The following is a 23,305-nucleotide window of genomic DNA, read 5'->3' as shown; positions in this document are numbered from 1 at the left end:
TTCAGTCAGTGGAGACCTCCTTTTTCAGGTGGGAAGGCAGCTTGTAGACAGACTTAACAAAAAACATGGTGCAACCTCTGATGCAAGAAGAGCAAACATGGATTGTTTGCTCTGCAAGTTCCATTTAAAGTAGCTAATTTCAGAGTATTTAAAAGGAAAACTGAATTAAGCTTGGATCAAAAATTACTGTGCAGAGAAAAACAAGAAGTTGACTCAGAGCAACAAGAGTGTCCTTGGGTTGGCCTTGAAAGGTTTCTGTAGTATCACAATTTCCAGATTTTTTTAATTAAATTTTAACAGTTGAACTAATCCCAAGGAAATACTGACCAGGCTGGTTTCTGAGCTACACCACAGGTGAATAAAGGAAAACACAGAGTGGCTCACCTTTAGTGCTCACCTTTCCCTGGCCAGCAATCAGTAACACTACAGGCAAAACTTTTTTTGGTTAAGAGTTTACACCAGACACTTGGTAAACTCTGAAATCATCACCAACATTGCAGCCTACACTAGAACTGTGTAACCCCTCCACCTAGCCAAAGCCTCTTCCTGGAACTATTCAACAAGAAAATAAAAGCCATCCTGACGCTGATCAATTCCCTGGAGGAGCAATTACTATCTAACAGGCTTCCTGAGCAGCTGATGATGTTCTGCTTCTGTCCAAGGCCCTGCTGACCATGTGGGTAATAATTTGATAACAAGAGAACCTAATTAAATTAAGGGACCATTTTCTACATCATAATATCTTTGTAGGTAAGAGATTTGATTTGCAGTACATAATCTTCCTTCTCTGCTGTCTACATTACTACCAAAAAAAAAGAAAATATTACCCAACCTGTACCCCACCCCTCCACTTCCACTTTTCATACATTATCAGAAGCAGTTTTGCTAAGAATAAACATAGAGCCTGGTTCCCTCCTCCCCTCACTGCCAAGGAGCTGCATCATTTCAGCTCTAAAAGGCTGGGATGACTCCTTGGGAGGGAGGGTAAGGGTGACACTACAGCAGTGACCCTGCAGGGGACCATGCAGGGATTAGGCTGCCTTCAGCCCTCACTGACTGCTGGTAAAAGATCCTGGCTCAGCCTGCACAGCCCCACCCTGGGGATGAGCCCCAGCTGTGTGTGAGCATCCTCCTCCCCCGAGTGGCTGACAGAGCACAGGGCACTCAGGGAACAGAGCAAGAGGCACTGCAGCCTTCGAGATAACAAAATAAAACGTGTAAGATGACACAAGGTTTTGTTAGAGGCAAACCCCACATCCCAACAAATGCAGATTTTGGTGACTCCAAGCCCCGGCACTGGAGCTCTGGAAGTGCTGTTGCCAAAGCCCCCAGGGGAAGGGGAGTGTTTGGCTGCTCCGAGCACCGCGAGCACCACGGCGCTGTCGGATCATAACCGGTGCTGACCACACCTAGAGCTCAGTCCTGCTGTGGGCTGCACACACACACACACACACACACACACACTCACTCTGCTCCTGGATCACAGCAGGACCAGCCTACAGCACAGACCCTGCCAAAGGGACAGCTGCAGAACAAAACTAGGGAGGAACACGAACTTGCCGAAGCGGAGCCCGTCATCTGCCTGGGTAAGCAGTTTATTTCTTTCTCAGCATCTTTCTGATAACCAGCAATCTCGCTCAGCCTATGGACAGAAATCTGTAAGGCTCTGAACAGAGAAACCACAACTGGTTTTAAAATGCTGTAACTCCTGTACTGTATACAGGTGCCTGAGCTTGGAATGGAATGGCTGAACTTGTTAAACAACACCAAAAAGTGAATTCCTTATCAGAAGTGCTCTTTAAAAAACATTCCAAGCAGCAGGACAGGAATTCAGTTTAGTTTATCTGGCTTTAGGCTGTTCAGAAGAGAAATAATCCTTGTGGGTTAGTTTTTATCCTAAGTCTGATTTTAAACTCCCTTTTCGTGCTTGACCAAGAGCGTCAATATTGTTGATCAGGCACGGTTGCAATCAAAATTTAAAAGAACACGTAAATTAAAGAGATAATAGAATGTTTGAGGTGGGTTTTCACAGCTTCAAATCTAAGAAGGCAGTGACTTTAGGGGAAAAGTTCAGATTTAATTTAAACTAACAAATGAGCAATCACTTCCAAAGCAATGTGTACATATGACTATACAATACTGCTAGAAGATGAATTCTAAGGCATCTTATCCCATGTCTCCCATTAATGGTTATTTTTAACGCAAGATATAAATATTTGCCTGTGCAAACTTGTATTTAAGCCTCAGTTTTCGTCATTCCTAAACAAAAGGCTCAGTTTGTGCCAGTCCCTCCATTAGATGCAATTATAGAATTAAATATTAATGGTGGCTTCCTTGGAGGAATTGACCACTTTGATCAGAATAGGCTGTTGGTAATGCACCATCAGCGGCCGCTCTGATCCTGGCGCTTCCTGGAGGCACAGCCCCAGGGGAGAGATCCCAGGAGCCAGCAGCTGGACTCTGCAACAGCCCCAGCCTCACCCCCATGGCCGTGCCCGCTGCCTGGCTCTGTATTTCCAGCTGCTTCCTCACCAGTCCTGATCTGGACACTTTGATCAGATCCCAAACGTTTTTTCACCACCTCGGCAGGGCTCTGAACAGGCCCACACCAGTCACTAACAACCTTCCAGGTGGTCACAGGAGTTCTCCCCGTGGCAGGCTGCTGTCCCTGCTGTGAAGACTCACCTTGTTCCTCTGCTCCAGGCGCGGCAGGAGCAGGGAGCAGCCAGCCCCAGGATCTGGGAGAGCCATGCCGGACTCCTTCGCCATCCACTTCCTCAAGGTGCTGCGGGAGCTGCTGGCCTTCGTGCTGTTCAGCTACACGGTGCTGCTGGGGGCGCTGCTGCTGGCCGGCTGGACCACCTACTTCCTGGTGCTCAAGTGAGGGCTCGGCCCCTGCTCCTGCTCCCACAGCCTTTCCAGAGGCAGCCGGCTCCGGGGCACAGCTCCGCACACGGGATGGAGGCGCCTTCCCCCTGCGCCGAACCTGCAGGAGCTCTGTGCCCTCGCTGCCTCACCGCACTCTTCTTTTCCTGTGTAAAAACAATAAAGGTTAAAAGAGAAAAGGTATCCCCGTGCATGCACTTTACAGATCCTTGTGGCTCTCGCAGATTCTTTGTGTCTCCTGGACTCTGAACTATTTAAAAGCCTCCCAGCAGTTTTCTCCTGAGATTCCCACCCTGCTGAGCACAACACAGGGGATGGCAGGGATGCAACACCACTCCAACATCTCAACAAACAAGTCCTGCCTTGTCCTGCTCTGCCTCATTAAGGGTGTGAAGGCAGACACACAGAAATTACTTGTAATTTGTTTTAGAAGTTCTGGAAAAAGACATTTCAGATCAGCACTATGTTCCCCTCTCCCTACAGTTTTACAAGGTACAGAGTTGTTACCTGGTGCTCTCAGGTGTGCCAGGCTTTAGAACAAATGTTTAAAGTATGGAGTTGGATGAAAAATGTGTGATACAGCACTGCCTCAGTAAAGTCACCTGTGCTGACTCAGTCTCTGAAAACAGGAGAGAGAACAGGAATTCCTGCTATAACTAAAAAGAATATATTTAATTGATTAAGGCCGTTTTGTGCGGAATTGCACAGGAAACCTTTGGTGGAGAAGGTGGAGATTATCACTAGCATGGAACTACCCAAAATCAAAGCAGCATCGTGTACTTTAGAACAATAAAGATGAATTAAACCAGGGCCGTGAGGAGCACTGGTGTCTCTGAGTTGGTGGTCACGATCTGGCCCTGCTGGAATTCCCTTTTACCCAATGGAGCTGCTTGCAACACAGAAACAAAGTTGGATTTTTCAATTTCTTCCTTATCTGGGGAGTTCTGCCCAATGTCCTCATGACCCTTAAGTTCCACATTCCTTTTGTCCAAATCCTTCTTCCCAAGCTTTGTTCACCTTTCCCAAATCTAATATCACTAAAACACACCAAGCCCTAAAACCTTATCAAGGCCATTCCACCTCCAAGTAATCTGGTTTTCTAACACCTGGACATCACTCAAAGCTTGTTGGCTGCTCTGTTTCACAGATGAAATATTCTTATCCGGCTTGAAAGCCACAGAACCAAACACCAAAGAACAACCCGCTCTAAAGTGAATTTTTACACATTCCACATTTTGTAACAATGTTTCATAATCTCCTCCTCACTCCCAGCAGCTGGGTAAATCGTTGCCTATTTCTGACCCTATTTCTGATGTTGGGCATACCGGCGAAGTACAAAGGAGGTGTCGGGGGTGCTCCACAGGGCCGTGACGGCGGAGGGGCCGCGGGGACACCCCCGGGGACATCTCCAGGTCGCTCCCCTCACGTTCCCGCCGCTGCCCTCACGGTCCGGCACGCGCCGCTCCCGCCCTCTGCACGCGCACGCGCTCTGCGCACGCGCCGCGCTCGGCCCCGCCCACCCAACCCCGCCCACTCAGGTGTGCGGGGTGACGTCACTTCCCGCGCGCCGGGCGGGCGGGCCAAGATGGCGGCGGGCGGGTGGTGGCTGCGGAGCTGCTGCTCCGTGCTCAGGTACCGCGGCGGGCCGGGGGGAGAGGCTGAGGGGGACTGCCCGCACCGCGCTCCCCACCCGCAGGCTGTAGGCTAAAGAGTACGCGGCATAAAGGAAGGAAAATGCACCGGTTGTTTTCATTAAATGGCTGTAGAACAACAAAAAATCCTGTCATTGCTCTGTGCTTCTGTTTTTCCGCTCGAGTATTTCCGTGATAGACCCTGACCCCAGGGCATGTACACAGCTTGGGTTGTAAATAAAACTGCCCACAGAGACCCAAGTGTCGCTGGATTGTAACAAACGTGTCACATTTCTCACCTGCATGTACCACACACCACTTTTAAGCATGTTTCTTAACCTATTTTCCAGTATTATTGACTATCAGTAATGTGCCCATACCAGCTAACATACATTTTCTCTCTGGAAGTATTAATATTGCACTAATAACTGTGCTTGCCTTTTCTTGCACTTACGATTAAACAATAATACAAAATTTGAAACAAACTTACTCATCCGCTGTCACGCAGCTGCATCACAAAAACCTGGCATAGACAAGCTCCCCTTGAACAGCTTCTGGGTGTTCTTCTCCTCACTGATCCCAGTTTCCCAGCCCACACTGGGATGTTTCTGCTGCTAATCTTTGCCTCTATTTCCCACCCCACACTGGGATGTTCCTGCTGCTAAACTTTGCCTCTTGCTTTTCCAGGCGCAGCTTCCCTGTCCTGGCCAGCGTCCGGCAGCGAGGCCTCGCGGGCAGGAGCGGGCAGTGGCACCAGGCTGTGGGGCTGGGGGTGGCCCTGTGCGCTGTCCCCGTCGTGGAGGTACCCCCAGCACCCCCTCCTTGCACCAGTTTAACACCCAAACCCACTTGCCTGTCCTGGTTCTCCCCTGGGGTTGCATCCTCAGGGAGAGTTTGGTTCTCGCAGCTTTTCCTAATTGTTGTGTTTGAGTGTTGTCCGTGGGGAGGGCGGTGGCGAGGTCACACAGGGTCACACAGGGTCACACAGGTGTCTTGTGTTGCAGCAGCAGAGCTCAGGGTCCCTCAGCAATGATGCCCTGATCAGAAGAGCCGTGTCCCTGGTGACAGACAGCACGGCCACGCTGCTCTCCCAGACCACGTACGCGCTGATCGAGGCGCTCACCGAGTACACCAAGGTGAGCCCCACACCTGGCACCCCCCACTGCTGGCACTGCCAGCTGCTCTGCCACTGGCTGCACCCCTTAAACCACACTCAAAATGGGCTTTTGCAAAGTTAATTTAACCAAAGTGAGGAGGGTTGAAGATGTCAGGTCCCTCGGGAGCTGTGGGGTCACTGTTCTACACCAGATGTGGAAGTTACTTTTAGCTTTGTTAAACTGTTGCTTTGGGGTTAAAATTAGACAGCCCCAGAATGGTTTGGGGTTGGAAGGACCTTAAAGCTCATCCAGTCCAATGAGCAGGGACACCTTTCACTGTCCCAGGGTGCTCCAAGGCCCGTCCAACCTGGCCTTGGACACTCCAGGGATTGAGCAGCCACAGCTTCTCTGGGCAGCCTGTGCCAGGGCCTCCCCACCCTCAGAGCCAAGAATTTTTCCCTAACATCCCATCCAATCCTGCCCTCTGTCTGCATGAATCCATTCCCCTTGTCCTGTCATTCCATGCTCTTTTAAGAAGTCCCTTTTTTTACTTAGGCAAAATGACCCTGAAACTCACAGCTGGGGCTGAAGAAACTCATATCAGTGATTTGTATTACCTGTGTACTGAGCTCTCTGTTCTTGGGCATTTTATTGCCCTTCTCAGCCTTTCTAAGACCATGAACTGAGTTCCATCAGAAGAATGGCTTGAGCCATACTGAAGTCTGAAACAAGAAGTCACAGTTTTAATTTTGCAAATAAAGTGCCAATTTGAGTAAAGTATTTGCATTCCAGTTTACATCCTTGTCAGTAGATCAAGTGTATGGAGAGTAATTTTGCTAATTAATACTGAGCCAACACCAGAGCTGTGCAGGCTGTCATGGTAACTGTGCAAAATGATTCCTTGACAGGCAGTTTATACCCTGGTGTCTCTCTACAAGCAATACTCAAATCTCCTTGGGAAAATGAACTCGGAAGAGGTGGATGCGGTCTGGCAGGTGGTCATAGGAGCCAGAGTGGATGTGAGCAAACCAACCTCCCTCACCATCTGCCTCTCACAGCTCAGGAGAGCTCTCAGGTGTGTTACACCTTGTTGATTCTTTCTCCCAGATGACCACCAAGCAGCAGGAGTACCTCAGGCTGGAGTCCAGCTGGATGACGGCGCTGCGGCTGTCGGAGATGGCGGCAGAGGCCGCGTATCAGTCAGGTGAGCAGCAGCACTGAGCCTCTGCCCCTTGTCCCTCTGCCCCTTGTCCCTCTGCCCCTTGTCCCTCTCTCAGCCCAGTTCAGACACACAGTGTACACTCAGTTAACACCACAGCTGACAGCTGGTGCCTGCGTTTTAGAGGTGCTGAGCACGTACATTCTGCTTTAGGCTGCGAGTCTGTAGATGCATCCTGAGAGCTAGGCCTGGAAACCTCACTTGTGGTTTAGGTCAGGACTAAGCATGGCCAAAAATGTCTGAGAGAAAAGTTCCGTTATTTTTAAATGCAAGGCTCAAACACAGTCCTGGGAGCCACAGAACCAAGGCTGCCTATGAATCCAGGAGGAATTTCCAACTGGATTTAGTTATATTAAAAAAGGCAAATATACTAATTTTGGTTTTTTCTCCCTGGAGAGATTTGAGAGCTCTGAGACTGAGTTATGGACTGGCTTGTGGTAAATGGGCAGAGTTACTGGAGGGGAGAAGGGAGGGAAAGCAGTGAATATACAGAGACACCCTAATTCTGTAAGTGCCTGGAGAAGACCCAGAAACCTGTGGGAGCATGGGAGGAGAATGGTGGGAATTCAGCAGTGCCACTGCTGTAGGTGCCAGGATGGGATGAGGACTGAAAGGTTCTGGCAGGGACTGGGCTGGGCTCAGCTCTCAAACCCACTGGCACAAGGTGATCCCTCCTGTCCAACCTCAGCTGTATCCCACCACGATGGGAGAATTCAAGGGAGCAGTGACACCTCAAAGCAGACAAAAGGCTTGAGGTAAATGAACAGTAAGTGCATTTATACAGCCCAAAAGCCCTCACCACACAGCAAAGCAGATGATGTCCCATCCATTTCCTCAGCTGAAGGTTTGCCCAGGTTGTGCTCCTGTGACCCAGGGTGTCAATCCTTCCCTGCAGGTGCAGACCAGGCCTCGGTGACAGCCCGCAGCCACATCCAGGTGCTGAAGTCCCAGGTGCAGGAGGTGAGGCTGCTGTCCCAGAAAGCAGAGACCAAATTAGCTGAAGCTCAGACAGATGAGCTCATCAAAGCCCGAGGAGAGGACTCCTCTTTGCCACAGGGTGTTTTAGGGAACTCAGATGATGACCCTTACCTTCGGGAGGACTGAGCAGAACTGAGCTCTTAGGGTCAGTCACAAATGGAACAGTCCCAAGCTCTGAAGTGTGGGATAGTGTAAAACTGCTGAAATAAGCCTGTGATTCCATATTTCCCCCCTCCCAAAAAAGGATTGCTTTGCAAATCAGGTATTTGGAAGGCTTCAGTTTTGTTTGTAACTTACTTTGTTTGTAATACTTTTGGATTCATTTATTTAAATGTTTATCTATGCAAATGTGAAGACTGTTATCAGGGATGGCCTGGTGGTAATTGTGTCTCTGCTTGGAGGGTCCTGCTGCTCCCTTGGTGTGTTTGTGGGATCAGCCAGAGAAGTGTATTTAAAAATCCTTGTTTTTAACCTGTGAGGTAAATGATGTCTGTGAGGAGATGCCTCTATTAAACTGTGCAAAAGCTCATTGTGGGTGTGGCCATTTGGGCAAGAAATTAGGCCTTGCTTTCTATCTGAATTTAAAAGTTTTTAACCTCTGAGTTGGCTGCTGCACCAAATTACAGAGCTGCAGTCAGGGGAAGTATTTCCTCTGGAGCTGAGAACTTCCCATGGAGTCACCCAGGCTCTTAGTGCAGTTTTTTTCAGCACAGCAACTTATTTCACCCAGAATCACCTCTGGGGGAGGTTCCCCAGGAAGCAATGGGGAAGTTTGATTTTCAATATACTGTACTTACAAACAATATTGTTTTGGCAGCTGCTGTGTACTGTTCTACAAAGCACTGAGCAAAAGTTTTACATATTTGAATGCTTCCCCATGCAAGTTTCAGGAAATAATCTTAATTATTTATTTTGCAAGCTTAATGTTTCACTGCAGGTTTCAAAACCATGGGTGTCCTTCACTGTTAATTTCCTAACTTGACAGCTGGTGTGAAATTTGCTTTGTAGAACAGCATCCACTTGAACTTTATCACTGATGATTGGATCCCTATCTGCCAGGTTGTGTAAGAAATCACACATTAATCAAAGCTTTTTCACCACAGATTAGCATCTGATGTATCTGTATCAAGGTTGGTGTTACTAAATTGAGTTGTGCCTGAATTTTCTTACCTGCAGCATAAAAGATGGCTCATTTTGGCTGCCTCTGGAACAAATGCAATCTCAGGCGCACAGCACTGTTCATTTATAGATTAAGTAGTAAAAAGAAAATTACCAAACCATCTTTCCTTGCTCCTCACTGGGTGCTGCTGTATCCAAGGAGGATGGCACAGTCTGGAGTTCAGCTTGCAGGGATCTGCCCACGTCTGCTGTGATGAGAGGATTACTGGGGTGGTGGCACAGCTGAGCCCTCAGGAGCCAGATGCAGTCTCAGGTCAACCTCTAACCACAACTGCTCGCCTTTGGTACCTCGTGCAGTTGAAGAACATCCGCCAAGGCCCTGACCCGAGTGCACAAACAAGTTGTGTACCTTTCAGGATGCCACAGTAACTCTTCTCAGATGTTTGCATGGCACTGCCAGGAGCCTGCTAAGCCAGGAAAGTCCCTCTTCCCCTTTCAGGGCCTGCTCCCAGCCCTGCTGTGACCCCACTTCTCGTTTCACTGCACGTACTGCTTTTTCTGCTCGAGAGCTCTTCCCACACACATCCAGCCCAACGTGCCTGGAACCAACCAGGCAGCGCAGCCAAGTCAAAGTGGGGGTGAGGAGCACAAATCACCCCAAAACAGGGCAGAAAGGAGTCCCTCACCTTTGTCAGGAAGTGAGAGCTGCCAGCTGGGGGTTAGCCCACACACCTAAGCCCACAACAGACATGACATCATGCTCTGTGCTCCTGAGTTTGCACTGGGAATCATCGAGTGGATCACAAAAGTGCTGGCACAGCAGCTCACAGGGCACCACGGTGCCTGCCCTGTGCAGTCTCCTCTCCAGGACCAGCAGCAGAGCCCAGTGCCCAGAACCTGGGCTTGCTGCTGACACTCAGCCTTGTTTACACACCTGAAACTACACACAGGCACTTTCTCAACTACAGTTAAAGACACCCTGTTGGAGCTGCAGCCAGAAAACACAGTAACAGCTTGCACAAGACCACCCTGAGGAGGGACACCCACCAATTCTTTGAGACAAACCCCTTCTCACACCTGGCACAGAAACAGCTCCTGTGAGGTGGCACCTTTGCCCCAAGAGCCTGGGTCAGCCCTGGGGCTCAGCCAGAGCTACCCCAGGTGCTCCAGAGGGCCAAGGGAGCACATCCTACCAGCAGTCCCCCAACATCCCACTGAGAGCTCCCTCACCTCTGCTCTCAGGGTGTCCCTGCCTGTAGGACAAGCAGGAGCCTCCTGGCAGCACTTCCTAGGCCCTTCTGAAAGCTCCAGCTCCCATCTGGTGGGGGGTGGATGCTGGGCAGCTGGCACTACAGAGAGCAATGACAGCACAGCACAAAGGACTCTGCTCGCTCTAATCACACACTTCCTCTTTACTCATTTGCTTGTTTTTTCCCCTAAGGCTTCCAGGCTGCTTCCTGCTCATCCACAGCTCCTGCTCTAGCAGCAAGATACTGATAAGCTTCACAAAAAAAAAAAAAAAACACCAAAACTTAGTCCTATATTTGATCTTTTCTCAAATTAACATCTCCAGCACGTTCAGATTTATCACTTTTGTGTCAGTGCATCTTGTCTGAGTAGGGCAGAGAACAGCTCACAAAAAAGAAGTGGCAAATATCCATTTCCACTAACATTTTCCTCTTTAATGCAAATACCCAGCACCAGATCTCAGCCTTCCCTGGCTTTTAGGGCTCTTAGCTTTCAGAAGACCTAAGAATATTCCCATGTAAATACTTTTGAAAAGTATTTTATTTATACACAACATTACAACAACAATGAACCAAACACCTCCCACACAACATGGGAAGCTACAGCCACTCTTCCTACCACCATGATTATTGAAAACACGTGGCTCCTCTCAAACCAGATCAGAAAGTGTTTGTGCTAAAGTTTCTAGTGCATGTAAACCTTTGTGAGTTTCTGCAAAAGCCAAAGGGCTGGAGGCTGAGCCCAGTCCCCCAGATCATCATCACTGCTGTCTTAAGGCCATGGATTTTGAAGCTCTTCCTTCCCCACTCCACTCCCGTTCTCCTGCTGTGTGGTAGGAGCTGTGGGGCTGCTGCCCTGGCACAGCAGACCCAGCAGGACATACTGGCCTTTCTTCCATGCCTTCAAGTAAATTTCAAATGCTCTGTCACTTCTTAGTCATCGCTGGCTGTCCCACATGAGACTGACTTTGGCCAGCAGTGCAGATGGCACTTGTGACTTCCCCTGGCACAGTCTGGCTGGGAAGCCACTGACCACACCCCCACCCTGTGACAATTCAACTGCTTCAAGTAACCCCCAACAGAAAAAGACTCGCTGCAAACCAAACCACAGCTCCAGTGCAGTCTGTTAGTAACGGACGTGTTTCTACCACAACCTGATTTTTAGTTTAAGTACCCTGTCACCAGCCACAGTCCCTGGGCTCATCAGTAGCTCCTTTTCCAGCCCCTGCTGTAGCTGTGGGTCACTGACACTGCACACCTGATGCTGTCATCCTTCACCAGCGTCCACATGATCCACATCTCCGTTGGGTTCAGCCTGTGCACAACCATCAGCTCTTTGTACAAGCACGGATCAAAAGGGTTGAAAGGTCTCTGGATCCCAAAAGTCTTAAAGCCAGCGTGGTTCTTTGGGGTCACTGACATCTTTGCCAGACACATTCCCACAAACACATCATCTATGGGGAAGAGCTCCATGTCCTCTGCGGTGCTCTGGAGGCGACGCACTGTCTCTCTAGACATCACATATCCCCCTCCTCCTGCATAGAGAGGATAGAAGGTGGCCCCATACATGGGCTCTGGAATGAAGTATTTGACCTTGGTGTTCCTGATGGGCCGGGCGTTGGCGATCACGTCCCCAACAAAGAGATCCTGTTCAGGGTCCAGCTCCTGGAGGAACTCCACGATGTTGTAAGTGTTGACAAACACGTCATCGTCGCCCTTCAGCACGAACCTGGCGTGCTGGCAATCCTCCGTGAACCAGCGGAGGAAATGCAGCTCCTTGAGGGTCAGGTTGAAGAAGTCGTCAACAAAATCCCACTGCAGGATATCATCGAACTCCTGGCTCTCGTAAGCCAGCAGCTGGTGCAGGGGCTGCAGCTGGATTTTGGCCTCGGAGCGCCCTAGGAGGAACACCAGCCTGATGTGCCTGCCCCCGATGGACGCCTCCTTCCCCCACGTGTTCCTGATGGCCACGCGCCGGTCCACGTTGATGGGGGAAGACTTGATGGCCAGCAGGAGGAACATCTCTTTGCTACACCTGGAAGGCCTCAGCAGGACCGAGAAGTTCCTGCAGTGCTTGTAGGTTAGGAAGACTCGGTGAGGCTCCGGGAGGGCGAGAGAAGAATTGGCAAAGGTCAAGTTCGGCAAACACTTGCTCTGCTCAGCGCTGTCCAGAACCGAAGGCTGCACTCTGTGATCCACCACATCCACTTTCTGCTCTGCTGATGATGCTGCCAACTTCGCCTCCTTCTTCATGTAAAGCACGCAGGCCAGCAGCGTGATTGAGAAGGTGTAAAGCGCCAGGCTTTTAATCCTGGGATACATGGCAGCATCCGGCGCGGGACCGGCCCCGGGCAGGCAGATGAAGACGAGCCGTTCCCTCCCACCTTACCTGGGACGGGGACGTGGCTCGGTGCTTCCCCCCGCTTCTCACCAGGACCCGGTGCTGCCGGTGAGGATGGTCCAGAGCCCCCGGTCCCGCCGGGGCGCGCAGACCGGGCTGGAGCCGCCGCTCCACGGTGACCCCGCACGGCAAAACCCCCGCTCTGCTCTGCTCTGCGGAGCCTCCTCTGCGCTTCACCGGGAGCTGCCGTTCCGTTCCCTCCGCGATTCACCGGGAGCTGCCGTTCCGTTCCCTCCGCGATTCACCGGGAGCTGCCGTTCCGCTCCCTCCGCGATTCACCGGGAGCTGCCGTTCCGCTCCCTCCGCGATTCACCGGGAGCTGCCGTTCCGTTCCCTCCGCGATTCACCGGGAGCTGCCGTTCCGCTCCCTCCGCGGTTCACCGGGAGCTGCCGTTCCGCTCCCTCCGAGGTTCACCGGGAGCTGCCCCCGCCCCGCCCCGGCGCTGCCGAGCCCCGCCCCGGGCGGAGGATGCGGGGGCTGGCACCGGCACCGGGGCAGCGTGTCCCGGGCGCGGACACCCAGCCTACACCCCGCACACCCACCCAGCATCCCCTGCCCGCTCCAGCTCCAGCAGAAGCTCAGCACCAGCCACAGCCAGCCAGGAGCCCCGGGGCAGCTCCCAGCTCTGGCGGTTCAGCTAAACCAGGCTCCGTGCAGCGTTCCCGTGTGGTTTATTTCCACTCATGCTCCTGCTACGGACACATCACTGTGTGCTCCCCACTGCCATGGCCACATTCTCCTGGCTCTGGGTGCTGGCTGCCAAGGGCCATCGAAGCAGCTGCATCTGGAATTGAACTGTCAGTGGCACTGGCTGGGGCTCTTGATCCTCCTCCACTTCAGCAGTGTCTTTGTTTTTTCCTTTTCCTGTGGTAAGAAGTGCATTTGTCACTCTCTTGGGAGAGTAAATGATCCTAAAAGCAGCAGCGTACAAGGGTGTCAGCAGTGACTGGGCTTCAGGGGAAACTGAATATGATTTTGGATGATAAGCCCAAAAAGCATCTTTAGGCTGGCAGTTGACCTGGGTGCAGCCTTGCTGTTTGTTGTGAAATTGCCCTAGGGCAAAAGAAAGCTGCAGAAATAAACTATTTCAAGGATCTTGGAAAATCAAGTGCGAGGTAAAATGAGACCTACGTGAGACTACTTCTGAAGACATCCTTCAGTGTCTGGGCAAATGGTTCACTTGTGACAAAGCTCGCTGCCTTTCCTCTTTGAGCAGCCTGGAAGTGATCCCAATTCCTCTGAGAAGACTTATTATTTGTGTGCATTTGCTGAACTGAGGGATGCAAATCAGCCTCAGCTCCCGGCTGTGAGAGTGCTGGTCCCTGCACAGCCCTGATGGGCTGGAGTCATCCCCTGTGCCCCGGGGCATGGCCACTGTCACAGCTCCAAGGGCGGTCCCCAGGTGATGTGCAGGTGTCAAATACCCCCGGAGCAGCTGGTGACTCACGGGGCAGGCAGGATGTGCGACACTGAGCTCAGCAGGGCTCGAGCAGCCCCCCACAAAAGCCACAGCTGGGCTGCTCTGGTGAGTCACAGCCATGGGACAGCGGGTGTAGCGAGCTGTGGGGCAGCTCATCTTTAGGCACTGTGAATTTTGCACTCAAACTTTGAATTATGCACTCAGTGGCCTCACAGTGCAGCCAAGCCAGCCCCCACCTGCACAGGCACACGGGGACACCAAATTAAGCACAAATCTCTAATTGCTGTGGGTTTCCTGCAGCAGCAGAACTTCTGTGCACACAACAGCACTTTTACCTTCATTCAAGCTGAAAGGAAACCTCGTGCACGCACTGACCACACACCAGGGAGGGAAGGAAGGAAGGAACAGCCACTGCTGAAGCTGAGCTGTTTGACAGCAGCCGCCTGCTTCAGCAACAGGCTGAGTGTACATTGCAAATACACATCTTCTTGTGGGGGACAGCAATTCAATGAGTTTCCTTCTTTTCAGGTCACTAAGGGAGGCCACCAGCTTCTGTGAATGCAGCCCAGGACTGCAGAGCTCTGAGAGCCTCCCCAAAGATGGGGACCTTGCTGTGGGTGACAGCGCACAGGAAAGCAGCCTGGAGCTCTGGGGGTTAATTGCACTCTTAAGTCTGATGCCAGAGCAGGAAAACAAAGCTCCTTTGGTAGCTCTGAGCAGTGCTGGGAGGCCTGGCCTTCTCCATGCCCTCGATGACCCACGAGCAGCTTTTCAGCATTGCTTGGCCACCCCTTCCCTGTCCCACTTCCTCCCGTTCTTGCATTACCCCTCTGATGTGCTGGCCCTGCTATTTTTGCAGTCAGAACCAATATTGATGGAAAAATAACCTGCAAGAGGCAGGGTGAGGTTTGCCTCTGGCAGATTAAGCAAGGCTGCTGGCTGAGCAGCCCTGAGCTCTGCACTGGGGAGGGAGGGGACACACCTGGAGGGATCGGGGTGGTCTCTTGGTGGGTGACAGCAGACTGGGATCTGTTCCCAGCCCTGCCATGGGCTGGCTGGGGCACCTGGGGCTCTCTGTGCATCTCATCTCCAAACCAGAGAGAACAACAATCCCCTCTGCAAAGTGCTTGGAGATGCAAGCTGGCAGTGAATGAGGAGCTCATTATGCATCCCAGGCAGCCCTTCCAGCTGCCCGCCCACGCCACCGCCCACATTTGGCAGCCGACACAGTGGGCAGCACTTTTCTCGCCCAAAAATCTGCTTTGCCGATGTCCCCTGGCACAGGGTGCTGTAGGTGTGGGTCTCCCAGGGCAGCTGGCAGCCCACCCCGGGTGCTTGTGCAGACACCGACTCGTAAAGAGTCCGGGCTGTGTCTATTCTGAGAGCCCCGCAGTCAATGTCTGCATTCACAGCCCGAGGCTCAGGATGTGAGTAAGTCCCTGCTCCTGCGGCTGGCAGGGTGGCCGGGCCCTGCTCCTGTTTGCTCTCTCACACACCCCGCCCTCTGTCCCGCCACCTCCAGCCTCTGTCACCTTTGGAAGCCGCGTTTTTCTGGTCTCCTTTCTCTCCTTTGGGTTTTTTGCTCTTGTCTTTGCCTTTTTTTGCCTCCTGTGGAGAGAGATGTTTCCACAGTAAGGCTGTGTTGAAACTCACTGCCCTCATTCAGTCCTGTACCAGCTGTCATCATCTGGGTGCTGTCACTGGGATTTCAGGGGCAGAGGACAGAGGTGAGGGGGAGCAGGAGCACAGCAGGGTGGCTGCTCAGAGAAGAGAATCCAGGAAACAGAAAGTTGGTACAGCTGGCATGTGCTGCCATGCTGAGAGAGAGCACCAGAGGAAGCACGAGTGGCTGCTTACACATTCTGGAATGGAAAAATAAACTCATCTATTTTCCTAGGCCCAGAAAAAGTAGCAGAACTGCTCACTAATATCAGCCTTAAATAACCACACCAGCAACGATGGATGGTGGTCAGGCAGGGCTATTTCAGCCCCATTTTGGGGAGAGAAGAACGGAGGGAGGGATGGAGGGATGGAGGGATGGAGGGATGGAGGGATGGATGCCCAGGCCAGAGAAGGCGTTTGCTGAACCCCAGCCTGCAGCCCTGCCCTGGGACCTGCTCTTTACCTTCTCATCCAGAACCGGTGATTCTGGTGGTTTCTCAGGGATCAAGATCCCAAAGTCACACACAGTTGCCACCAGGCTCTCGGTGGCCAGCAGGGTCTCCAAGGTCACCCTCGTGGTGGCCAGGGTGCTCCAAATGGGAGGGTCACTGCGGTATTCGCAGGACTTCTTCTTCTTCTTCTTTTTCTGCTTGTCCTTGGACATGGGGACAGGCCTCAGCAGAAGGTTGGGGTCCCTTTATCAAAGAGAAGCAACCCCAACCCAGCCCCTTGCCCACCACTGCATCCTGGCCAAGGTGTGTGCCACCAGCTGCTGCCTTCCCCCCACAGAAAGGGGGGACTTTGGGAGAGGTCTGACTCTCTGACACACCAGACTGACCCAGCAGAAGGGTCCTTGTTCTCCCATCACTGTTTTTGCAACTGAGATAGAATTTGGTCGTTGTTCTCTCCTGGCAGCCTACCTTTGCACCGTTCTTCTTCAGCTCCTGTCCTTCCTTACTTGTGACAGAGTTTTCGTCTGGATCCACAGGCCACGAGAGCACCTGCCCGGAGAGAGGAGCTGGCCCAGGGTCGCTGCCATCCCAGCCTGCCTCCCAGAGGGATTGTGACGCCACTGGCTGGGCCTCCCAGCAGCTCTTCCCCCTTCATCCAGCTCAGCCACACCCTCACCTTCTCCTCCACAACTGAGACAATGGTTCCAGCCCCCAGGTAGGACTTCAGCCCCACCAAGTCCTTGGCAATGTGTTCCTTCCTGTAGCTGCAGTCGATGGTGTCTGCCCAGGGCTGTGCAGAGGTGGCAAAAACCTTTGCTGTGTAGGGACACAAAAAAGCTCAGAGGAGATCTCTCTTTCCCCAGCACAGAAGGACCTCCAGGACACAGCTGGTGCCAGGTCATTGTCCATCAGTCCCAGGAGCAGCCCAGCTGGCACTCTGGCACTGCAAGGGACATCCTGGTGCCACCACACCCCACAAAGAGCCATAAACCTGCCCTGAGACATGGAACAGAAGATCTATAATTCCTCATTACCAGAGTGGGCCTCGGGCTCCTCTGTGGCTGCAGGCTCCTGATGGCTCTTTGTCTCTCCTGTGTCCTGAGCAGAGCTGTCCACATCCAGTGTGGCCACTGTGGGACTCTGATGGATTTCTGTTCCCTGGAAGAGAGATGGATTTGCCTCCAAAATCCTATTCCCCAGCCCACCCTCATGGGAAGAAGGGACTTCAGCGCCAGGGAAAGGGTCTGCCACAGTCAGCAGGAGGGGGACTGTGAGTTCCCTCTCACATGCAGAGCTCTGGGCAGGAGGAATGTGGAATGTGGGCTTGTCCTGCTGGATGCAGCCACATGGGAATTCTGTCCCCAACACTGCTGCTCCCCATGCCAGGCCCATCACCCCATAGCCTGGAGATGCAGTTCCCCCTGCAGACCTGCCATGCTGCTTGTTTCCAGGAGCACAATCAAGCACCAACCTCAGGACTGCCCCTGTCCTCGAGCTCCTCTCCCTCTGCAAACTGGTAGGTCACACAGTAGCTGCAGGTGATCACTGGACCCTCACAGCCAGCTTCCAGCTGCTGAAAATCTTCGGGATTAGGGAGTCCCTTCATCTCCCCAATGTTCACAACCAGTCGTGCTTCACTCCTGATCAGCTCTGAAAGGAAGAGAATCCTGCCATGAACCTGCAGCACTTCCCTTCCAGAGAGAGGAAGGAACAGAGCAAGCAGAAACCTCCAGGTCCCATGTCCCACCTGCTGGCATCCCTGGGTGCCAGCCCGTGCAAATGCTGTGACAAACCACTGCCACGTGGCGTCACTAAAAGCCATGCAAACACCTCGTGCCTTGGCTGCTCCGCTCCTTCAACGTTTGAATCTCCAAAAAGCACATCCAGCACACAAACTCATTGAGTAGGGGCCATCAAGAGAGGTTTCCCACCCCGGGTGTCCCCAGCCTCCTGCTCTCATCCCAGTCAGGGATGTGCCCCAGAGGTGGCACTGCTGTGTGCAGACAGTGCAGCCCCATGTGAGAACCTCCCCCAGTACTGATGTTCCTCCTGCCACAGCTCAGGAGGGAAATGCATGATCTGAAACCAGATGGTGTCTGGAAAGAAAAGCTGAGGCAGGCCAGGACACTGAGGCAGTGCTGGGACCGGGGTTGGTTGTTCTTGGGCCTAAGTCAGAAACTACCTCACTTGTAATGACACAACCACAATGCAAACCCCACTCCTGAATCACAGGGTCAGCACGGGCAGCCTCAAAGGCAGGGCTCACCTGGCTGCCCTGCCAGCCCCTGGAACTGCTGCCTCTCTTCAGGCCATATGTAGATGTCATCGAGGATGGACAGCTTGGGCAGGCTGTCCACGAGGAAGCCTCTGTAAGGGGGGATGAGAGCCAGTGGGTTCCCCTGGAGCAGCAGGATGCGGAGGTTCTGCAGGGTGGTCAGCTGGGAGACCAGCCCCAGCAGGTCTGTGAGGCTGTTAAAGCTCAGGTCAAGGGAGACAAGGTTTGGCCTAAGGAGAGAACCCAGGGAAGGATGTAAGGCAGCCAGCACCTATTTGAGGATAGAAAGCTACAGCCCTGGAGCAAAAACAGAAACAAAAATCATATTTGCCCAGCACAAACTGGGTTGAACTGAGGAATCCAATCTGGAGGCCAGTTCCAATTCCTGAGCCATCACCAGTTTGCCCCACAACACAAAAACATTTCTTTAGCATCCATTGATGACCCCTGCACCATTTGGTGATGCAGTCTATGCTTCAGATGCTCACAAAATTCCAGCAGTGGCTTTGGGAAGGACACGGAAAAAGTAAACTGTCCAGGGAAATGGAACTGGGATGGGCAGGGTGTCAGGGCAATTTCTCTGCTGATCTCCCCATTCCACACCTTGCTAAGGACCAAAACAACCTCTGGGCATGAGACAGAAGACAGCAGAGACAGACTACTCCACACAGAGAGTAGACACAGAGCAAAGAAACAACCCTTCTGAATTTTCCCAAAATTTTCCCTTCTGTATTTTCCCAAAAAGGGCCACCTCCATGGCTTGAGGTCAGCTGTTCACATCTGCTCATTTCCCTTTCAGGAGCCCACATTCAGCCTGTGGCATTACCAGAAATCCACAGTGAGGTGCTTTTCCTGGGAAGGGCCACACAGCTGGTTGTAGCCCAGCCCCAAGTGCTGGAGCTCCGGGGGTGGCTGAGCACACAGGTCCTGCAGATCACCCACATCATTGTAGCAGAGCTCCAGCACCTGCCCAGGACAGAAGGAACAACAAACACCTTGGAAATTAGCTGTTCCTGGCACCCCCTTGAGTTGTCTGTCTTTCCCTGTGTTCCCACATGGGAATTCCTGCCCCATCCTGCTCACTCACCTTCAGAGTCCGGGGCAGATGGGCTGAGGTTACCCTGCTGATGTGGTTGGCACTGAGGATGAGCTCCTCCAGCTGCTGGAACTGCAGCAGACCTTTATCCACCTCCTCCACCTGCAAAGAGCTGGGTTTGGCCAACTTGTCCTTGAGGCACCTTGTGGCCAGGGTGACATGGACACATCTGTGTGACATGGGTTAGCACAACATCCTGGGGAGGCTGTGGGGAGAAGCTCTACTCTAGCTGCAGCACCTGGGAAGACCATGGGATGGACGGTGCCCTTTTCCCAGCATGTTTTCCCTGACAGCAGGAAGACACAGCTTTATGGGCACCAGCAGCTGCACTTACCCCCTTGCTGAGTATCCGCAGGGACTTGACAAGCTGGGAGACTCTGGAGCCACGGAGGAGCTCGGGTGCCAGCACAACCACTTCCCTCAGGCGCTGGGCCTGGGGGCTGCAGTCAGGGGGCAGTGCCCAGGGGCTGTGCTGGTCTCTCAGCAGCTCCAGCAGCACCTCAGGGCTCTCCTCTCCTGGTGGCACAGCCTCCTCCAGCCCTGCTGGCCGTGCCCGGGAGCTCCTGCGGGCATTGCAGCGGGATTTGTTCTGTGGAGAACAGGGAGAGAGGAGAGGCAATGGCAGCCCGGTGCCACATCCCACAGCTGTGCCCCCCAGAGCCCTACCCAGCTGCCAAGGCCACAGGGGAAGTCCTGCAGCCCCAGGTGCTGCAGGTACTCCTGAAAAGCAGCCGAGACGCTGCCGGGCGCTGCCATGCAGCCCCAGCCCGGCAGGGAAGCCCCTGGCTCTGTGTCCCTGTTGCTAGGAGATGCTGCCATGGAACCAAACTCTCCAAGCAGAGGTGGAGCAGGTCTGGAAAAGCACCAAGCTCACTCAGCTGGGAATAAATCCCTGGTTTTCTGGTTCCCACTGGGTTCTGGGGGCTGCTTCCCCCCAGGGAAAGGGCAGGTGGCCTCATGCTGCACTTGTAGGGTACAGCATCAGCATTCTTGCCTGGCTGGGGACCTGTGGCATGGAATTTGCCACTTCCCTTATCTGTGTCCTGAATGTCACTCAGGCTTCAGGGAGGAAGCAGAAGAACTCAGCCAGCTCCAAAAGCCCAGCTCTCCCCTTTACGTGGAGGGCACTGCCACACACCCATCTAAGGCCAGAAAACAAGCTCATGGCTGAAAATACCAGCTCCCACACTTGGAAAAAGTAGGTGAGCTCAAGGAACAAAAGGCACAGCTGTGTCTCAGGTCAGCATCAGGTCTCCACAGGCAGAGATTGATTTCCTTTTTCCAGCGATAGGTGTTGCGGCAATGGCCACAAATTCCATTTTAGAGGGCTGACAGAGCAGTGTGTCAGCAGAACTTCACCAGATGAATTGCAGCTGCCCTGTGATGTCTGATGGTTACGTGGTGGAAAGCTGAACTTCTCAGGTTGGGTTTTACAGGACGGATGCTGACCTGCTCCCTTATCAGCTCAGCAGCTTATCACAGCCCCGTACAGACAGGAAAGGAGGTGTACAGCTTGTACAGGCTATGAGATAACGGCATGTCCTGGAGTGGAATAACCAGGTAAAGTGCTGTCCGTAGGAGAAAATGAAGTAAAATCTTCTGAAAGTCTTTGAAAGAAAATTACCAGTGGTTGAATTGTGTTTGTGGAACAGCGAAGCTGCAAAAATTCTGCTTCTTTTATTTGCATCACTATTTAAATTAACTTGGCCCCATTGCTTTCAGTGCTGCACAAAGAGATACTCCTGCTCTTGGGGGAAGACCAGAGCCCAGTACTCCATGGCTGTGCCCATCTGGGAGAGCTGGAAGGGGGCTGGCAGTGCCCAGTGGCATCTTTTATGTACAAGCTCCTGCACCTTCCACAGATCTTCCTGTGGGCCACTGACCACCTGCATCTCTGCAGGTTGGGTGCTTCCAAAGAAACCTTCCAAGATCACCCTTCTGCCTGAAAGGAGCCATCTGTACCCACCACTGCCTTTGTAGGGACATTCCTAAAGAACATCACGCACAAAGAAACATCTTTCTCTCTCTGTGTCTCCATTTTCCCACCAAATAATAATGAAACCCACAAATAAAGAAGTGTCTGCCAGAACTGTCCTTTCCATAGGCCATGGCAACTCATCTCTTCCTTGGCATTACTTAGCACCTACTATTTTGGTGTGTATGAGAATTTCCTGCATTTGGTTACCAGAAGTAGAAAACAACCTCAGGGGAGCTGGAGAGATGGGCAACAGGGATGGGAAGGGGGGATCCTGAGCATTCCTTGGGAACAGGGTCTTACAGGCATCCAGCAGAAGGATTTATACATGGAACTGGAGGCCTGACCTACCTTGCACACAATGTTTTTCATTGGCCCACTCTTACACTGACTCTGCAGGAGAAGCAATGGCTTTGGGCAGCAGTAACGTACTTCCAACCACCTTTATAAATAAAACAAGAGTTTATGTTCTAAATCCCACACTTTGGAGAGCCCGAGGATTCAGATGGGATGGCCAAGGCAAGCTCAAAGAGATGACACAGGACACCCTCTATGTCAGTTTGAAACTGTGCACGTAGATCACAATCAGTGAAGACACATTTGAATCAACTTTTGATGTAATCTTTCAAAAAAGAAAAAAACCCCCGAATTATCACTGGCAAAAAAAAAAAAAAATATACTGTGGGGGAGCCACTGACGCAGGACTCCACAGCACTTAAATGCAGCCTGGCTGGCCCCATCCACAGCACTCCAGGCAGGCAGAAGCTCCAGAACCAGCTCCAAGGCCAGCTCCCAGCCAAGCCACTGCTGTCCCATCCCGCCATGGAATGCAGAGCAGGTGGGTGTGACTTACCCTTGCTACAGGCTGTAAGGTTGTCCTGGCTGATGCTCATCTCTAGCTCAGCCACTTCATGCCTGTATGCTTTAAAAATGTATCACCTTGCACAAAACTATTAAAAAAAAATTGCAAAAAGCTATGCAGAAGATTGAGACTAATCATTGTGTTCTCTCTTTCTTTTTGGTTTCCTCTCTTCATCTGAATGCAGAGATCAACAGGTTTGCAATCTTCCTCTTCTGTTTACTGGTTCCTTTGGGCTCCATGGCACCGACAGAGACATCAGAAAGAAGAGTGACTACAGGCCAGAGGCAGAATCATTTCACTACAGAGATACCAACCTATGCATCAGTAATACAACAGAAAGCACACGAGTTGTTTGAATTCTATGTAAGTGCACCCTTTTCCATGTGCTGTGCCTATGTCTGTCTAATGTTTTCTTGAATTATTAGAAAACATTAGAAAGACCACCAGAAAAGAAGTATTTGGGTTAAAACCTAAAGCAGCTGTTCTCTGCATTCCATGCAAGAAGGAAAGTGTTATTGTGTTATTTCAGGGCAGTTGGAGCAAGGGCAGCTGCAGAGAGCTTGGGTGACTTTGCCTCAGGTCACTGCCTGCTGGGATCTTCCTGATTCCCAGTGCTCCTTCTCAGTCTCTTGAGTCCCCTGGGCATCTTCTTGCAGGAATTTAGTCAGATCACTGGAAATGTGGTGAGAATTGCTTTGCCCTTCAGTCTGACCCTAGTGCTTGAGCACTTCTGCCAAAAATCCTGCTCACCTATCCTTTCCTTAGAAAGGAAACACAATCACTGAACCCAGGTGCTAATGCCTCAGACAAAGTTCAGTTCCTGGGACTGTGTTCCCAAGAATATGTTGATAAAAATCAACATTGGCATTTCCTCTGAATTCATTTTTGAAATCAAAACCACCTCTGCCAAAACCGATGGAAACTCACAAAGGCCAAACCAGATCTCTGGAATAGGCAAATTTTGCCCCTACAGCAAAGAATAGA

The 23,305-nt window shown here is 52.0% G+C and overlaps 4 protein-coding genes across 5 annotated transcripts; 2 read left to right on the top strand and 2 right to left on the bottom strand.

Moving 5' to 3' along the window:
- The first annotated feature begins 2,749 nt into the window (after positions 1 to 2,749).
- Positions 2,750 to 3,005, top strand: LOC129046870 (uncharacterized). The gene has a single exon (XM_054516780.1). The coding sequence runs from the start codon at positions 2,750 to 2,752 to the stop codon at positions 2,882 to 2,884; it is 135 nt and encodes a 44-aa protein (XP_054372755.1). The 3' UTR covers positions 2,885 to 3,005.
- A 1,457-nt stretch (positions 3,006 to 4,462) lies between these two features.
- Positions 4,463 to 8,340, top strand: DIABLO (diablo IAP-binding mitochondrial protein). Of its 2 annotated transcripts, none has more exons than XM_036393358.1 (6): positions 4,463 to 4,518; positions 5,205 to 5,319; positions 5,525 to 5,653; positions 6,523 to 6,633; positions 6,722 to 6,818; positions 7,729 to 8,340. In XM_036393358.1, exons 1-6 carry the CDS (start codon positions 4,472 to 4,474, stop codon positions 7,935 to 7,937), a joined length of 708 nt encoding a protein of 235 aa, XP_036249251.1. In that variant the 5' UTR covers positions 4,463 to 4,471; the 3' UTR covers positions 7,938 to 8,340. The 2 variants fall into 2 exon arrangements, with proteins under 2 accessions (XP_036249251.1, XP_036249250.1); XM_036393357.1 differs by having other exon boundaries at positions 5,522 to 5,653.
- A 2,360-nt stretch (positions 8,341 to 10,700) lies between these two features.
- On the bottom strand, positions 10,701 to 13,030 carry B3GNT4 (UDP-GlcNAc:betaGal beta-1,3-N-acetylglucosaminyltransferase 4). Its single transcript, XM_036393355.2, has one exon. It carries the CDS (start codon positions 12,497 to 12,499, stop codon positions 11,381 to 11,383), a length of 1,119 nt encoding a protein of 372 aa, XP_036249248.1. The 5' UTR covers positions 12,500 to 13,030; the 3' UTR covers positions 10,701 to 11,380.
- Positions 13,031 to 13,233: 203 nt separating this feature from the next.
- Positions 13,234 to 20,240, bottom strand: LRRC43 (leucine rich repeat containing 43). Its single transcript, XM_036393354.1, has 12 exons — positions 20,151 to 20,240; positions 19,819 to 20,073; positions 19,476 to 19,586; positions 19,215 to 19,354; positions 18,380 to 18,618; positions 17,585 to 17,763; positions 17,148 to 17,271; positions 16,790 to 16,929; positions 16,582 to 16,662; positions 16,125 to 16,316; positions 15,532 to 15,607; positions 13,234 to 13,443 (listed from the first exon to the last, which is right to left on the bottom strand). The coding sequence occupies exons 1-12, from the start codon at positions 20,238 to 20,240 to the stop codon at positions 13,283 to 13,285; spliced, it is 1,788 nt and encodes a 595-aa protein (XP_036249247.1). The 3' UTR covers positions 13,234 to 13,282.
- Positions 20,241 to 23,305: the final 3,065 nt, after the last annotated feature.

Source organism: Molothrus ater, chromosome 18, assembly GCF_012460135.2.
Source record: "Molothrus ater isolate BHLD 08-10-18 breed brown headed cowbird chromosome 18, BPBGC_Mater_1.1, whole genome shotgun sequence".
In the NCBI taxonomy this organism is placed as follows: domain Eukaryota; kingdom Metazoa; phylum Chordata; class Aves; order Passeriformes; family Icteridae; genus Molothrus; species Molothrus ater.
The sequence above is the reverse complement of the archived record's forward strand: the minus strand, read 5'-3'. Positions and strand labels throughout refer to the sequence as shown.

What these genes read in the sequence shown, in the direction of transcription:
- DIABLO (XM_036393357.1), top strand. Translation starts at nt 4,472, where the DNA reads ATGGCGGCGGGCGGGTGGTGGCTGCGGAGCTGCTGCTCCGTGCTCAG. An exon ending in GCGCTGTCCCCGTCGTGGAG is followed by an intron (nt 5,320 to 5,521) that starts GTACCCCCAGCA and finishes CTTGTGTTGCAG; the next exon opens with CAGCAGAGCTCAGGGTCCCT. An exon ending in AGAGGCCGCGTATCAGTCAG is followed by an intron (nt 6,819 to 7,728) that starts GTGAGCAGCAGC and finishes CCTTCCCTGCAG; the next exon opens with GTGCAGACCAGGCCTCGGTG.
- B3GNT4 (XM_036393355.2), bottom strand. Translation starts at nt 12,499, where the DNA reads ATGTATCCCAGGATTAAAAGCCTGGCGCTTTACACCTTCTCAATCACG.
- LOC129046870 (XM_054516780.1), top strand. Translation starts at nt 2,750, where the DNA reads ATGCCGGACTCCTTCGCCATCCACTTCCTCAAGGTGCTGCGGGAGCTG.
- LRRC43 (XM_036393354.1), bottom strand. Translation starts at nt 20,240, where the DNA reads ATGGCAGCGCCCGGCAGCGTCTCGGCTGCTTTTCAGGAGTACCTGCAG. An exon ending in AGGACAGGGGCAGTCCTGAG is followed by an intron (nt 17,272 to 17,584) that starts GTTGGTGCTTGA and finishes TCTCTCTTCCAG; the next exon opens with GGAACAGAAATCCATCAGAG. An exon ending in TGAAGAAGAACGGTGCAAAG is followed by an intron (nt 16,317 to 16,581) that starts GTAGGCTGCCAG and finishes CCCATGTCCAAG; the next exon opens with GACAAGCAGAAAAAGAAGAA.